Raw genomic sequence first — 14,285 nt, forward strand, 5'->3', positions numbered from 1 at the left:
AAGCGCAATGACGTCACGCCTCTGCTGATTGCCGGACTTGCCGCCGCCTGTTTGGGTTGAACTTGAAAGGCTTCCCATTCGTTTGGCTTTCGCGACACGTCTTTGGGAATGAAGTCGTTTTGATATGCAAGCCATTCCTTGAACAAGGAGTGTAAGAAACCTTTAATGATTTGTGTGTCATGTGTGGACAAAATCAACCAAAACGTCGATTGACGTGGGCTAAAGCTAGCGTCAATTAGCATCCTGTGCTCGTGGAATGGAGCGGCACCAAAGATACATGCAAGGTAATTTCAAACCCTTGTTGCCAAATCGTGCCGAGTTCAACTACTTCACAAGCAAGCTTTAGCTCTTTAGGTAGGTATGTGAAATTTCAAAGAGGACTTAATTTACAGCAACAGCTTAAGCTGAGCGTTTCCCGTGATGATGACGTTTGCTTTTCCTGTGACAAATATGAACCCTTCGATGCGTGACTTGCCTCCACTTTTCAAGGAGTGACGACAATAACAATCAATGCGTTTGCTGTCGTAAACTTTTAACACGTCTCTCATTCTGGTTAGAAATTGTTTTGTTGATTATATTTTGGTCAACTAAGGAATTATTTCATACTTAGCATGTTAATGTATTATTTTTGAATGAGCATTTGTTCTGCCCTGGCCAGAAGACTCCTCTGTGTCCAACTGCGATTGTTTATCAAAGGGAAGGGCATGACTTCCACCGTATGCGACTTCTTGGGAGATGTCAAACCCCATGATCGGCTCTACATCTATCGGGATCATTTGCACATCAAGTTTTCAAGGAATCCTAATAGCCTTGATGCTCTATAGATCAGATCATGACAGATTTTTTGATGGACACACAAAACGGAACCAATATGTACCACTAACTGCACAAACGTTCATGTACACATGTGCGTGTGGACAGACATCCAGTTTTCGCTGAGTAATCAATAATTGTGCACCAATAATAGGCCAGAATGGTTATATTTTCTTACAGGAAGCTGGAAGTTTGACTTGAGCATTGCACAGGCGCTTCTACTCAACTGGCAGGTAAACTATAGCCCTTGAGTAGAAGCACCAAACTATGGCTGGGTTTTGACGGTCTGCACTTGACACCTCTGGACATTACCCTACCCCTGTACATGAACACATATTTGCAGAGCAAACGGGGTCGGGGCCAATCATTTTTATGAATAAGGCCGGAGGGTCCAGGCCGAAAGGGTACCAGGTCGCGGCCAGAGGGCTGGGGTCCGACCGGCAAAAAAGGCTCAAGTGCCATGACAGGACCAATAAATAGTAGTAGTCCATATAGGGTTGCTGTCAGTCAACTTGGATGTGAATTGTATGTATTGACAGTTTGAATGTTGTGCGTGTGTGTGTCAGAGTGTTTTTTGAGCAAAGTGAGCGTGGCGGTGGCAATGTCGGCGATTAGGGGCAGATCGGAGGGCGCCAGCGTCGGCCAGCATGTTGAGGCTTTGGCGGCGAGACTGAGGGAGCGCGACCAGTCATGGAGGAGCAAAGCGGAGGAGCTGCAGCGGGAGGTTCTCAGGCTACAACAGGCCCTGCGCGTCGCCACGGCAACACCAAGCACAGGTGCTCACTGCTCGCATCCCGTAATAGTCGCAAGTTTAGTGGAGCACGTGCTTGCATGTGCGTCAGGTCATGACGTCACCACAGAGTGCGAGCGCGCGCCAGGCAGCGACTCTGACACTCCGGAACTCCATCAACTTGTTCCGCCCCAGCCACGGCTTCCCTCCAATCAGCAGCAGGACGCTCAGCGGTGGGCGTGGCTTCCGCACGAACAAGTCCTACACTCGCTGTGCGCCTTCCAGCGAGCCGGCGACACGGGCGATGTCTCGGAGGAGGCGCTGTGCCGTCTCTTGGACGCGCTGGCGGCCGCGTTTCGCGACCGCTCGCTTCCCGTGGGAGCGGGCCAACTCGCCCTGAAGGCGTGCCCTGCATTCAGCCGCGCCACGGACATGCTCTCCTCGCAGAGCGTGCCCACCGCCCGCCTGACCGCACGCCTCCAGGCCTCTCTGACAGAGCTCGCCACCATGTTGCTACACGCCAGCCGGCGGCAGCCTGTGAGTCCGATGCCACCTGATGATTCACCGAGAAAGCGTGACCACTCGTCCTTCGCAAGCCATGAAAATCGACGACGACGTCTCTTTCCAGACGGTTGACATGTTGACGGAATGCTTGGCGGCATTGGGGCGGAGTCGCATGGCAAAGTCCTTCCTGGTGGCTCGGATCCTGTCCGAGATCAGCGTGCTGGCTGATGGGCTGTGTCGCGCAATCCACGTAATTGCACGCGCGCGCACACACACACACACGCACACACCCCCACACACCCACACACACACAGTGGAGGTAGAAAGTCCAACAGCCCTGTTCAAATGCCCGCTTTTTGGTGATGCCAAAAATGAGTGTGTAGGGCGGCATGGCTCAGCGGTAGAGTGGTCGTGTCCCAAGCCAGAGGTTGTGGGTTCGATCCCCGGCCTTTGTGACCGTGTCCAAGTATCCTCGAGCAAGATACTGAAGCCCCAGTTGCTCCTGATGCCGCGTCATCAGTAGGTAAAACGAGGCGCAGTATGAAGCACTTTTGAGTACCGAAGGTAGAAAAGTACTATACAGGTGAACAGCCCATTTTACCATTCAAATACCAGAATGAAGTGCCTGGGGGATCAAGTAGGCTTTTCACAGAAGTCTGGCTGGAACCGCATTAAGCATATCCAACTTTGGACAGCCACGTAACAGGCCAGCAGCTTGGCAAGCCTCGCATGGAGCTTTGATGGAATTTCATCAGGAGAGCCTCCTGAAGTGGACTTTGAGGATGGTTGTCTTCAAAATGTTTTTGTCAGCAAAGGAAAAGTGCTCACTTACACAAATTTCGACTCAAAATTCTTTTCTGGCCTTGGTCTGCAGGAGAACGCCAGCGTGGACACGATTCCCGTGGACGAGTACCACAACGCATTGCGCCTGCTGAGGATTCTGGAGGAGCTGCTGAGCGACCCGCGGCCGTCGTGGCGGCAGGAGGTGACGTCGGAGCAGGCGGAGAGCCTGCGGCGCTTACAACAACAAATGCTCGCTCTTTCGCAGGAATTTCCACTCTTTGCCGTCAGCGTGTGGAGGGTAACCTTGCCAGTCATGTCGACTTGTGCGCCGTGAAATCGACGCTTTCAAAAAAGCATCGCCATGTCGCTTGATGTCAGTCATCCATAGATAATGCATAAACCAAAAGTCCTGATTTGACACAAGTGTAGACTTTAATTTGTATTTTTTCTTGCAGACGACAATCTGAATTCTGTCTAGTCAAAACAAATTTCGAACACATCAAAGCAGTTTCTCAATGAAATCAATTTGGCGACTTGCTCACGGCAAATATTACAAGTGCTGCGACAATGATCGACGTCTTATTTGGTCCGCTCAACACTCGGCAAAATTGTTGTTCCCAAAACGTGACCGCTGAGGGCGGAGTTTGTGCTCACTGCAACTTTTTGAAGACATTGGCCACGCCTCCCCTTCTTCCTTTTGGCATCTTGGCTTACTGGCGCAGTTCAGGGAAGAGCTCCAGCACGGCGATGTCCAACAGCACGTACGTCATCTGAACACATACAAACTAGGATGAAAGGCGGCGCACGACTGCGTTGCGTCACGTAGGACTTGGGACTCATTTCGGACCTGCTTGTTGAGGAGCGGTTGCTGAAGACCCTCAAAGAGGAGCTGGACTCCCTCACGTTTGGCCTCCTCGCCAACGCACTTCCCGACCACGTCTGACGGCGCACAAATGACAAACGGCGTCCATCTTTGCTGAGGTCAGCTGCCTCAAAGGCGCTCAGACACTCACCGGGCAGATAGCTCATCATCTCCTCAAACGTCTGCTTGGCTCGCGCCGCCTTGGCCAGGCTGCTGCGCTCCTCGGCGCTTTCGTAGAAGATGGCGTCTAGGGGAACACGTCACGGTCAGAAAGCTTGCTTTGTTCACACGGGAGGTGATGCCGCAAAATGATGACATTTGTTCCGTGTGCAGGTGACGTTCCCAAATGTTGGAAGTTTTTTTTTCCCATGCGGACGTGACATTCCTAAACGTTGGAAATAGTTACGCTAGTGTAGACGAGAGGGTGACCCGGGAGTGGATTTTCACTCCCGTCCATCCCACTCCCAGAGAAAAGAAAAGACCATCCCATCCCGTCACGGCGAAAACGACTCCCATCCTGTCCTGCTCCCGATTAGACTGGCTCCAACAAAACTCAAAGCAACAGTTTGCCCCCTCTTTCTCCCTCTCCTGTGAACTTTTTATCCTGTCCTGTCCCAATCCCCCGGTTAAAGGTAAAGTTGACTAGGCCGCGGGAATCCTGCAGAATTCCAGAAAAAATGTCAGACTCTGGTGTGGAAGTGACGTTACGAAATGTTGGATTTTTTTTTTTTTTTTTTTCCATGTAGTTTTTTCCTTTGTAAATGTTGGAATTAGTTAGGTGTGGATGTGACATTCCAAAACATTGAGCTTGGTGACAGGTCGAGTTGACCTTTCTAAATTTTTGTACATTCCTCAAAGATGTAGTAATGAGTTGCGTGCGTCGCTGAAACTCCCGAAAGTGTCTGTTGGGCGATGGGCCTCGAGACCTCGTAGTTGCGTGATGAGCGAGACGAGGCGGTGCTCTTGCAGGATGGCGTCCATCTTGCCACGCACGTGCTGCTCCATGTAGGCCTCAAAGGTGTTCTTGAGGAGGATCCTGGTAGCCGACAGGAAGTGATCCAGCCAGCGTGGCATGTGGAACACCAACCGACCTTTTGTCCAAAAGGAAAAAAACAACCATTGCTTTGGCACGGCGGGGTGGCAGCTTGGTGCCAAAGGAACCAGTCGGGGTGCGTTGAGAAGCCCTCGAGCCCTTTTGCCATGTCTTGACGAGAGGGCGGCGACTGACCGACGTGCATCAGATAGTCGTAGACGCCGTCCACGCCGACCTCCGGCGAGTAATCACGGTTGTCCGGCCTCTCGGCCTTGGCTGCCGCGTTGGCGTCCTTCCTGAAGATCCGGTTGAGGAGCTGCGCGTGAAGATGAGGGGGATGATGACATCTCACGGCTGACATCACGAGTGACCTCACACTAGCGTTCGAACCCGCTTGTTGGCGTGGGCGCTCGGGCTGAGGACGGTCAGCTCGGGCCGGCTGGGTTTGGCTTTGGGAGACTCGCAAGAGTTGAAGAAGGACTGGATGAATGGCTCCAGGTTCTGACCTTTCTGGAAGAACAAGTGACATGGCTGCTGTTTGAATGCATGTAGCGCCCCCTCGCCGGCCAACAAGAGGAACAGCAGCTTTGGACAAATGACACTCGCCTCCTTCATCAACTTCCCCGGAACGGACTTGAAAATTTTGCCTGTGGGAGCATGAAGACTCGGTTGAAATGTTTCCGTCAATAGTGCGTGAGCGTGGAGCGTGATTCCCAGCACAGCCCAGCCCAAGTTTACTACCCAAGTTGACGTCGGGAAGCATCCTGTCCGCAAACTGAGAGCCCGTGCTGTGAGGAGACAGGAAGTCGGCCAGCAGCTGACTGTTGCTGAGCTCCGGATAGCGCAGGAGTTTCTGCACGCATACGAGCGTTGTCATGTCGGAGAGCGTGTGCTTGGAAGAGGGCTTACCTGTAAGTAGTCCTCAAAGTCTTCCTTCTTGGAGGTGAGGAATTCGTGGTTCTTTGGTCCCAGGATGCGTTTTGGGGGCAGCTGCGTGTCGGCAAAAGCGCCTGTATGCATGGCAGGTTGAGGAGTTTGGATGGTAAAGCAAAGTCAACCGAGCCGCGCGCCTTACCGTGGAACTCGGTGAGCTTGGACTCCAACACGTAGAACTCCAAGTATCTCCTGTAGACGGACCAACGCTCGGGATCGTGTCCGACTGCAAGAGGAGCGTTTTTTCCTTTGTTTCCCTTCACCATAATAACCACTGGTAGCCATTAGGACAGAAAGCAGCCGCTATCGGCCAGATACCCGTTGTCTGTACTCGACCGTCCGTCCCTCATATTATTACATCGTATAATGACAGTGGTACCAGCGATACCTCGTTTGGATGAGCTACTTACATCCCCGAGCCAATGAGAATTGACCAGGAATCCCATCGAGAAGCAGTCTGGCCAACGGAATGGAAATGGCCAAATTCTTTTCAACTTCTGACCCTCGTGGGGTAGCGGCGGGGGCCCGCTCACCTTCTTTCCTGTCGTTGCGCTCTACATCGATGCAGAAGACGGGGATCTTTTCCCTCTTGGCCTCATCCTCGTAGAAGTCCACGTACGGGATGGCGATGGTCCAGGACGACAGTTTCCTCAGGCTGCCCGCAGTTGAGGCGGGCGCGGCGGGCGCGTCGTCCTCCACCACCACCGTGGCTTCCTCCACCTGTATTACAGCTCACCCCAGCAGGCCACCCACGCGTCAACCAAGACGGCGCCGCAACACGCGGCGGAGCCTTTGGCAATTCCGGGTGCATATCATACGCCCCCGAGGAGGAGCCTCTTAACCGCCCCGGCGCTAGGGACTCGTTCAGACGACGATCGCGGGCTTGCTCACCGCGTCGTCATCGGCATCCGTCATGGCGCCGGGCGGCAAGAGGGCGCCCTCCATGGTGGTGCTTCTGAACACGCCTTTGATTTTACTGCCAATCCTGCCGATCCCAAATGATTCGCCGCGCTTGGAGGCGTTCCTGGGCACAGCATGGACAAGCGACGATTGATTGATTCGTGGTTGATTGGTGATGCTTGAGTTGGGGGATCTCTTGACAAACCTGCTGACGCGTGAGCTCCTGGCTGGCGACTCTGCCCCTTTCAGCAGGTGTCTGAAGTACTGAGCACGTGCACAGTCAACTTCCGGTCAGTCAGGGTGCACGGTGCAGGGGTGCCGCCTTACCTCGTCACTGTGGCAGAACATGGGCGCGAAGACGTTCTCCAGGAGCGACAGGACGTGCTCGTAGGCCTCAAAGAGACAGCGCATGGTCTGCAGCTTGACCACGGCGCCGTACGGACCGACGGCCACTGGCGGGAAGAGGGAGAGGACGTCTCGTCACGTGGCCCGCCGGGAGCCGTGCGGCTTAGCTCGTCACAACTGGATGGACCGTCACCCGTAACTAACATCCTCGCGCCATCAAAATGGTCTCAAATCTTTTGGAATCCAAACACGGCAAATATCCTTTCACGTTGACATGTCGCATACAGGAGGTGCCGAGTTCCATTTTTTGCATGTCGCTTGCCTCTTTTAGTAGCTCAAGATCAAAAGACTCGTCTCCGACAACCAGTACGGATTGCCGGGGTAATAGTCGTCACCCGTCAAAGTGTGCAAGAGGCCGATCGCGTTGGCTCCGTGCTCAGTCCGAAAGTAAACAAGCAACTGTAGTTTTCCAACAGCCGATAGTTCGACCGCGCACGCAAAGAATGGTTCGATTCTCCGGCCCCCGTTGCGTCGTTTCGGCGCCGATTCTCATTTCTTTCCACATCTCCGGGTAACGGCAGGCGACAAATTGGGGCAACGCTCCCCGCGGTCGCGGCTCCTCGCAGCCGTCCCATCGCAATCAGTCCCAAGGCGCAAAACAACAACGTCGATACTCCTCCGGTGAATGCCGTGGCCAAAAAATGCGAAAAACGGACCACATGTGCAGTGAAGATAAAATGCCCCAAAATGGTGGAAAATGACACATTAAAGGCGAAGGGTTCCTTCAAGAGATTGCATTTCTGGGACACTCAACTCTTACTACTCACAAAGTATAATACCATTTCAGTGTAATTATAGTTATGGGAAAATTTGGACTTGTCTGATTTGGACCCAAATGATTTTTTTGTCGGGAGTTGTCTGAGTTTGCGATGACATGACATAAAAATGTGTAGCTCTAACCTGGAACCAGAAATAAGAAAAGTAACTTTACTCTCAGTTCACCAAAACAATGGAGTTGTCTGCTCTTGCATTTGAACTCTTCACATGTATACAGACAATATAACAATCCTCTCAGGCATTTTTCCTTTATCCTCAGCAAAGAGCATTACTGCAGCTAACCGAGTTGCGACCACCGTCCCAACGGATACGTCTAAATTGTTACTGTGTTCAGGTGGCCAAGGTGCACACACCAGAAGGAGCGACGCAATTTTGTTGAATTGAAGCAGAATAAGTTGCAAGAAATGTTTACGTTCTAATTAATTGTCACTGTCGTAGGCTTTTTGGGGGTCAGGAACGGATTAATGGCATTTTCATTCATTTCAAGAGTGAAATAGGATTTAGGAAACCAGTGCTACAAGCGTGGTCATTGACATTTGCAAGGGCAGCCAAAGCGGTCGCAGACGGTGGGCAACCCGTGAAAACCAGTCGTCGAAGCGGGCGCGCTCAATACTTTACCGTTCCTGATGTCGTCCACCGTGGCGCGGTCCAAGTTGATCTTGTCTATGCTCTCGTCCACGCAGTATGTCTGGTAGATGTGCGCCACCTCGCCGTGCAGACGGCGGAGCTCCGAGTCGCACAGCTCCGGACTCAAGATGCTGTCATTGAGCTCCTCTGGAGAAACGTCGGCGCCACGTTGGTGACGTTCAGCCTAACGTGAGCGCGCGTCAGGCGTGCTCTTACCCACTGCGAGGCAGAACTGAAGGACGTGCACGGCGCCCTCCTGCTTGAGGAAGTTCATGAAGCGGAACAGAAGGTCCTGTTGCTCTCGGATCTCCTTCAGCTCCAACTTGAGAACCTGCTCGGCCGACGCGCGGGCACTTTGGGTCATGTAGCCTTTAAGACCTAAACGCTACTGAGAGGTGACAAGTACTGACTGAGGGCTTGTTGTTGCTGCTGCAGTCCTCGTATTTGTGCAGGAAAGGAACACAAGCGGACGGCGGTTCGGTGGCGGCTTCAGGCTGCAAACACAGTAACAGTCAAGACCCCGCATCAATCGGCTTAGCGATGCCTTGCTCAAGGACACCTCGACAGTCGCCAGCCAGCGGCCTAGTCCGCTTGATTTATGTGGCCCTTACTCACAAAAGAATCTCAAAGGGCCGCGCTTGACGACGACATTATTAACGACGACATCGCCTGAGCTAAAGCCCTTGAATGACGCCAGTAGCTGCGGGGAGGTTTTTCAGTGGCTAGCTGCGACGACAGATGAGTGGCTAGCACTTGTGCCTCACGCTTCTGAGGTGCTGTGGCCTTCCTGCGTGGAGTTCTCATCTTCTTTTTTCTGGGTGCGCTGGCCTCTTCCCACGTTTGAAAAACCTGTTCGCATGCTAGCTTCCTTGACGACAGAAACGGTCCGTCCTTGGGTGCCAATGTGTGCGAAAATGCCTTTTTGTCTGCGTGTGCCGCGCCGTCGGCCGCCATCCGCCACGCCTCTCGGCCGGCAACCCTGATGACGATGAGCGCTATAGAAAATACTTGCTCGGGGGTACCAGAGAAAAAAAATGTGAATGTGGGAACGGTGAACCATGAAAATGGGGGGCGACCGGCCGGGTTTTTGTGCTTTATTTTGACTTACAGGAGCGTCGTCGACAAATTTGAGCACCATCAAGTTGACCGTGTCCTGGAAAATCATTTAAAGAGCGGGTTGGCGTCAAAAGAGACAGAAGCTGACGGCGTCTGAGGCTTGAGCAGGACTCACCGGGTCGGCCATGAAGTCCATGGTGGGCAGCATGACGGAACCCGACATGACCTCCCGCAGCAGCAGCGCCAGCGGCCTGTACACGCGATTCAGCAAAGTGGTCGGGGAAGACGGACCGAGTGAAAAGGCTCCTTGTCCAGGAGTGTCCGGCGTACCTGCACTCGGTGGCTTTTGGAGGCATCACGTACGGGAAGAGCATCTCGCTGAGCTTCCTGAGGTAGAGCAGCTCCTCCTGGCGGCTGCGCAGGGCCACGTGGAGGTCGGCGCCGTACTCCTCCAGAGCCGCCTGCTGCAGCGTCTGACCTTGATGGACTGACAAGAGCCGCGGGTTCACCTCCACCCTGATGAAGCTGCTACCTCCTCTTACGAGTCATTTCCTTTTATAATCAACACCGTTTTCCCCATGGAAATGAACTGAAACGCCACCAATCTGTTCCACAACACAATGTTCTTTTTTTTTTTTCTTTTTTTTCCCCCCCCAGGGTTAACCCTAACCCGTCTGACCTCGAGCGCGGGCTTTAGCCAGAACCTCCACGTGCTTGACAGCCGCCTTCATCACGCGGTCGGCGAGGACGGCGGGAAGGTCCACCTGAGGACACGGCACAGTTTCGACATTGACCCTCGCACCGAGCGGGAAGCCAACGCCAGGAAGGCGTCACCTTCTGAGCTCTGCGGACCAACACGGACGCCAAGAAGCGAAAGCTCAAACGGAGCTCATCCACGCACGCCTCGTCGTCGGTGATGTCCCTGCGGTCCACAGCGGACGTCAACGCGTGCGTGTTCGCTGTGGGGAGGAGGAGGAATGCCGAGGGACTCACCGGTACCACGGATACACAAAGTTCTCCAGAACCAGCTCGAACACCTTCCCGCCACAAACAGAGAAGACCGGTGATGAACGTGACAGTGATGATGAAGGTGAACTTTGACAGCAAGCGCCCACCTCTGCGATGGACGCGTCCACCTTGGAGTGAATCTTGAGGCCCAACCATGGCTGGTAGTTCTCCAGCAGCAACGTCGGGCTAAACGCAGCAACGATATCGCAACACAATCGCTGGCACAAAGATGCGCAACTCTAAATTGGGACTTCAAAGTTCCATATACGTAGTGGGAATTCACCGGACAGAAAACAAAGAGCAACTTCTCGACTGTCCCCATGAAGTGGTCATGTGATGGATGGCATTAGGTAGTGCGAGTAACGCAAACATACCGGTGCCGCTTGCATTTCACCTTCCCGCACACGGCACAGCTGCGACCCTTAGGAAACAACTCCGGTTCCTGACGCTGTCTCGCACACACACCGCACACACACACACGCGTCATCCTCATCATCATCATCATCGTCATCATCTTCAGCGGCATAAATGCACCTCACCTTACGGGGCCCTTTACTAGCGAACAAGACATTTGGAAGCAACGAGTCAGGTTCCACAGCCCAATAGAAGGTGACCACGCCCACCAGGAAAGACCACAAGCCAATCAGGATGTGGAGGTACCTGCAAACAGTGTGATGACAACTCAACAACGGACCCAACGGACCATGTCGCGTTTGACCAAATTGTGGGTTCGGTGCATTGACAATATTTCTTTTCTTATTGTCTACGGAGGTTTACGCCAAGTGGGGGCGGCGTGACTCAGTGGTAGGGTAGTCGTCTCCCAACCCAGAGGTTGTGGGTTCGAGCCCCGGACATTGTGACCGTGGCAAAGTATCCTTGAGCAAGATACTGAAACCCCAGTTGCTCCTGATGCTGCGTCTTCAGGAGGTAAATGAGGAACAGTGTGAAGCGCTTTGCGTAGCGATGGATGTGTGGATTATTTTGCATACAACACCCATCTACAATCTCCTGGAAATAATTGAGTGAGATACTAAATACAATATTCAATATATACAAATTCAGAAAAATGGTAACAAATGATTTGCATGATGAACTGCATAATCTATTCACGTGATACACATCTTATTACTCAAATGTCACAAAAAAATTCTGTCTGTAATACGGAGAAGTCTGGGAATAAGGATCTGAAAATGTTTAAATCCGTAGAAACCCTTATTTTTTGGATATTTTGAAGTGTTGGTTACTGACGTGTCGTTTTTTTTTTTTTTTCTTTTATAATGGTGGTTGTATGTTTATTTTGCTGACACTAATATCTTTATTTTCATACAATGTAGTTCCATTGAGGGAGGACACAGAAAGACAAAGGTGGCAGCTCCCTTCCTGGGACTAGTCCGGAGAGAGAATGCACAATACAGCACAGCCCATCATCACCACGTCAGAGCATAGACAGAAACAGTCACATGCTCAGTTCAGTAATTCAGTTTAGTTTTAGATCCTTTTGAAATGTTGGTTACTGATCAGCAGAGGTCGGTCATCCAGGTCCAGAAAGTAAAAACCCTGCCACAGTTTGGCTTTAGGCACAGGTGCTTCCATTCAACCAGCAGGTAAACAAGCTCAGTTGATTAGAAGCACCTGTGGCTAAAGCCGAACTGTGACAGGGTTTTTACTTTCTGGACTTGGATTACCCACCTCTGCTGATTAGTGTTGTTGTTTAATGGTGGTTTCATTTTTTTTTTTTTGATGACACTATACAGTACAGTGTAGTTCCATCCAAGGAGGACACGGAGGCCTATGAGGGTGAGGATGTCGATGAGCAACAAGAGCCAGCTGTCCCCGGCACGAATTTCGCTCAGCCGAGAGGAGCCGGTGGTAGGGCTACTTACCTGCAACTTGCTAGTTAGCATTTTCTGCATTGTTAATAAACTGCAACTTATACATACATAAATCTCATCTCCTGTGTGCTTAGTATGTACATTTCAACATTTGACACACCGATTGCGATTGATGAGTGGAGAAACTAATTTATTCTTATAGTCGGTGGACCCCCTGAAATAGACCTGGCCACCCCAAGGACAAAAGCCTAGCTCTGCCACTGACCCTTACGCTGTCCGGAAACCCATTTGGAAATGTTTATTTATTGCCGCAGCACAACAGGTGGCGTCTGATGACGTCTGACGCTGACCTGTGGAGCAGGATTGTGGCCGCCAACATGGCGGCGAGCAGACAGCAGGCGAGCGGAGACTGACGAGCCGTAGTCAAGATCGCGTCCAGCCGGAATGCTCGCAAAAAAGCCGACAGAACAGCCATCCCGGAGCCCCTAAAACAACAAAGCCCGAGTCCAAACTCACAAGCGCACGAATCCAAACGAGAATGAGCACGAGCAGCAAATGTTGAATGAAAACGACGTCCAAAACACCCAAAGAAAAGGTACAGCTATCTTAGGGCTAAGGACACAGGGACTTACCGTAACTTATGGAGCGTCGTGTTTCGTCACAAAAAAACAAAAAGCGTTCTCATCGTTAGAGCCTCCTCGATTTAGGAAAGTGTTCCAAGTTTGTCATGAAGCGCTTTCTTTGACAAGACATCCGGAATGTTTTCTGCTTCCAGTTGGGTTGCTAAGTCGAATGCTAACTGAGCCGATTCACGCGGAACCATGTCGTTTGCGGTTAGCCCTCACCACAAGCGAGATCAAGCAAACGTTGTGTTGTCAGATGTCGTTTTCCCATTAGTTGACTATTGGCCTTCCAAACATTTCCATGCAGGCTCGAGCGAGAGAACGGGATCATCGTACATGAACGGCCATGGCAACCCAGACTTTACAACGTCACTTCCTCCCATCTCAACTACAAGGTACGTCATGTTTTAAATTGATTACATTATTTCAAAGACTTACAAATCTCGATTTGGGAACAGTTCTTTGTCTGCTACTTGTAGAACAAAAAGTGTGTTGTTTTTTTTCCCCCTCACAACTTTATTAGAAAAATAGGTAGAAGTTATTATACAGTACAAAACATTTCATTTGCAAAGAGATTGGGTTAGGCTTCACAAAGGAATCAAAAGCAAGCAGCTCAATCCTGTTATTTTTTTTTCTTCTCCCCTTTGAAATATCGCCGGTGACTTTTTGGCATTTTTCATAAAATTCTCAGTATGCCACTCAAAATACACACGAAAGCTGGTGATGGACAGTCAACTAATGGCTCAAAAAGATGGACAAGGATTTCAGTCAATTAAAACAAATCTTGAAGCGGTGCGTCGTCGTACGTGAAAGGAACATGGCGTCGTCCTGAGAGCGAGCGGGCGCAGACCCTGCAAACGGCACCTCAACCTCCACTTGTCAATCACATCGACCGGCACTTCTTCAGCCAGCAAGGCTGTGACGGAGCCACTCAAGGTCCGGAATAACAAACGAGCTGGAGAGCACGTGAGGTAGCTTCATCCTCCACAGACGTCAGTCACGCGTGACGGGAAGGACCAATCAAGTAGTCTCAGCATCGGAGCAGTGAGTCATATGGCCTTACCACAGGATCCAGCGGCGGCGCTGTCGTCACGGCGACGCATCGGGATCGGCCCAGACACCTTCCCCCTGCTAGTCGTGACAAGAGGATGCAATTAGACAAGGAAAGGGCACAGCGTCTCACTCACTCACTCACCCACTCACCCACCAGCTTGGCCACCGCAGCTCAAGCAGACAACACGTCACGCATGCAAACACACATGCAACATTAAAGTTGGCATTGTAGCGGCGGCTGCATCGGATTGGACGAGACATGACGATGAGCACCTGAGGGTGATTTGGTTGGACTGCATGCAAGGTGACACCACTGGCAAACCACTGACGGACGGACGGACGGACG

At 51.7% G+C, this 14,285-nt stretch overlaps 4 protein-coding genes across 16 annotated transcripts in view; 2 read left to right on the forward strand and 2 right to left on the reverse strand.

The window, feature by feature from the left end:
• Positions 1-11,898, forward strand: mei4 (meiosis-specific, MEI4 homolog (S. cerevisiae)). Of its 5 annotated transcripts, none has more exons than XM_086019508.1 (6): positions 1-284; positions 1,380-1,589; positions 1,656-2,080; positions 2,172-2,297; positions 2,922-3,128; positions 11,766-11,898. In XM_086019508.1, exons 1-6 carry the CDS (start codon positions 257-259, stop codon positions 11,772-11,774), a joined length of 1,005 nt encoding a protein of 334 aa, XP_085875634.1. In that variant the 5' UTR covers positions 1-256; the 3' UTR covers positions 11,775-11,898. The 5 variants fall into 5 exon arrangements, with proteins under 5 accessions (XP_085875634.1, XP_085875636.1, XP_085875637.1 ...); XM_086019510.1 differs by having other exon boundaries at positions 2,922-3,032; positions 11,766-11,881; XM_086019511.1 differs by lacking the exon at positions 11,766-11,898 and adding an exon at positions 10,081-10,131 and having other exon boundaries at positions 2,922-3,032.
• On the reverse strand, positions 3,244-13,269 carry LOC147128635 (sorting nexin-14-like). Of its 5 annotated transcripts, none has more exons than XM_086019502.1 (28): positions 12,896-13,269; positions 12,614-12,748; positions 10,971-11,091; positions 10,806-10,879; positions 10,539-10,617; positions 10,417-10,460; positions 10,258-10,345; positions 10,103-10,187; positions 9,754-9,901; positions 9,599-9,674; positions 9,476-9,520; positions 8,778-8,861; positions 8,584-8,698; positions 8,359-8,514; positions 6,886-7,010; positions 6,764-6,822; positions 6,550-6,682; positions 6,192-6,378; positions 5,801-5,884; positions 5,635-5,735; positions 5,467-5,578; positions 5,332-5,372; positions 5,116-5,235; positions 4,921-5,041; positions 4,619-4,783; positions 3,844-3,939; positions 3,678-3,769; positions 3,244-3,600 (listed from the first exon to the last, which is right to left on the reverse strand). In XM_086019502.1, exons 2-28 carry the CDS (start codon positions 12,736-12,738, stop codon positions 3,541-3,543), a joined length of 2,736 nt encoding a protein of 911 aa, XP_085875628.1. In that variant the 5' UTR covers positions 12,739-12,748; positions 12,896-13,269; the 3' UTR covers positions 3,244-3,540. The 5 variants fall into 5 exon arrangements, 4 of the variants coding, with proteins under 4 accessions (XP_085875628.1, XP_085875629.1, XP_085875627.1 ...); XM_086019503.1 differs by having other exon boundaries at positions 5,116-5,231; positions 5,467-5,513; positions 9,754-9,910; XM_086019501.1 differs by having other exon boundaries at positions 9,754-9,910.
• bub1 (BUB1 mitotic checkpoint serine/threonine kinase) overlaps positions 12,039-14,285 on the forward strand; it is a 27,544-nt gene continuing 25,297 nt past the window's right edge. For 2 of the 4 annotated variants that reach the window (XM_086019497.1, XM_086019494.1), the window contains exon 1: positions 13,188-13,281. In XM_086019497.1, coding sequence (XP_085875623.1) covers positions 13,223-13,281 — 59 coding nt within the window. In that variant the 5' untranslated portion in view covers positions 13,188-13,222. Of the gene's footprint in view, positions 12,229-12,577; positions 12,859-13,187; positions 13,282-14,285 lie in introns of those variants that run through there. The other 2 variants (XM_086019496.1, XM_086019498.1) reach the window with 2 other exon arrangements.
• LOC147128637 (heterogeneous nuclear ribonucleoprotein Q-like) overlaps positions 13,377-14,285 on the reverse strand; it is a 7,902-nt gene continuing 6,993 nt past the window's right edge. Inside the window, exon 11 of one of the 2 annotated variants that reach the window (XM_086019506.1) lies at positions 13,377-14,014. In XM_086019506.1, the coding sequence (XP_085875632.1) occupies positions 13,976-14,014 (39 nt within the window). In that variant the 3' untranslated portion in view covers positions 13,377-13,975. Of the gene's footprint in view, positions 14,018-14,285 lie in introns of both variants that reach the window. The other variant, XM_086019505.1, reaches the window with a different exon arrangement.

Source organism: Filicampus tigris, chromosome 20 (assembly GCF_054856515.1).
Source record: "Filicampus tigris isolate MCC_2025a chromosome 20, RoL_Ftig_1.0, whole genome shotgun sequence".
NCBI lineage: Eukaryota > Metazoa > Chordata > Actinopteri > Syngnathiformes > Syngnathidae > Filicampus > Filicampus tigris.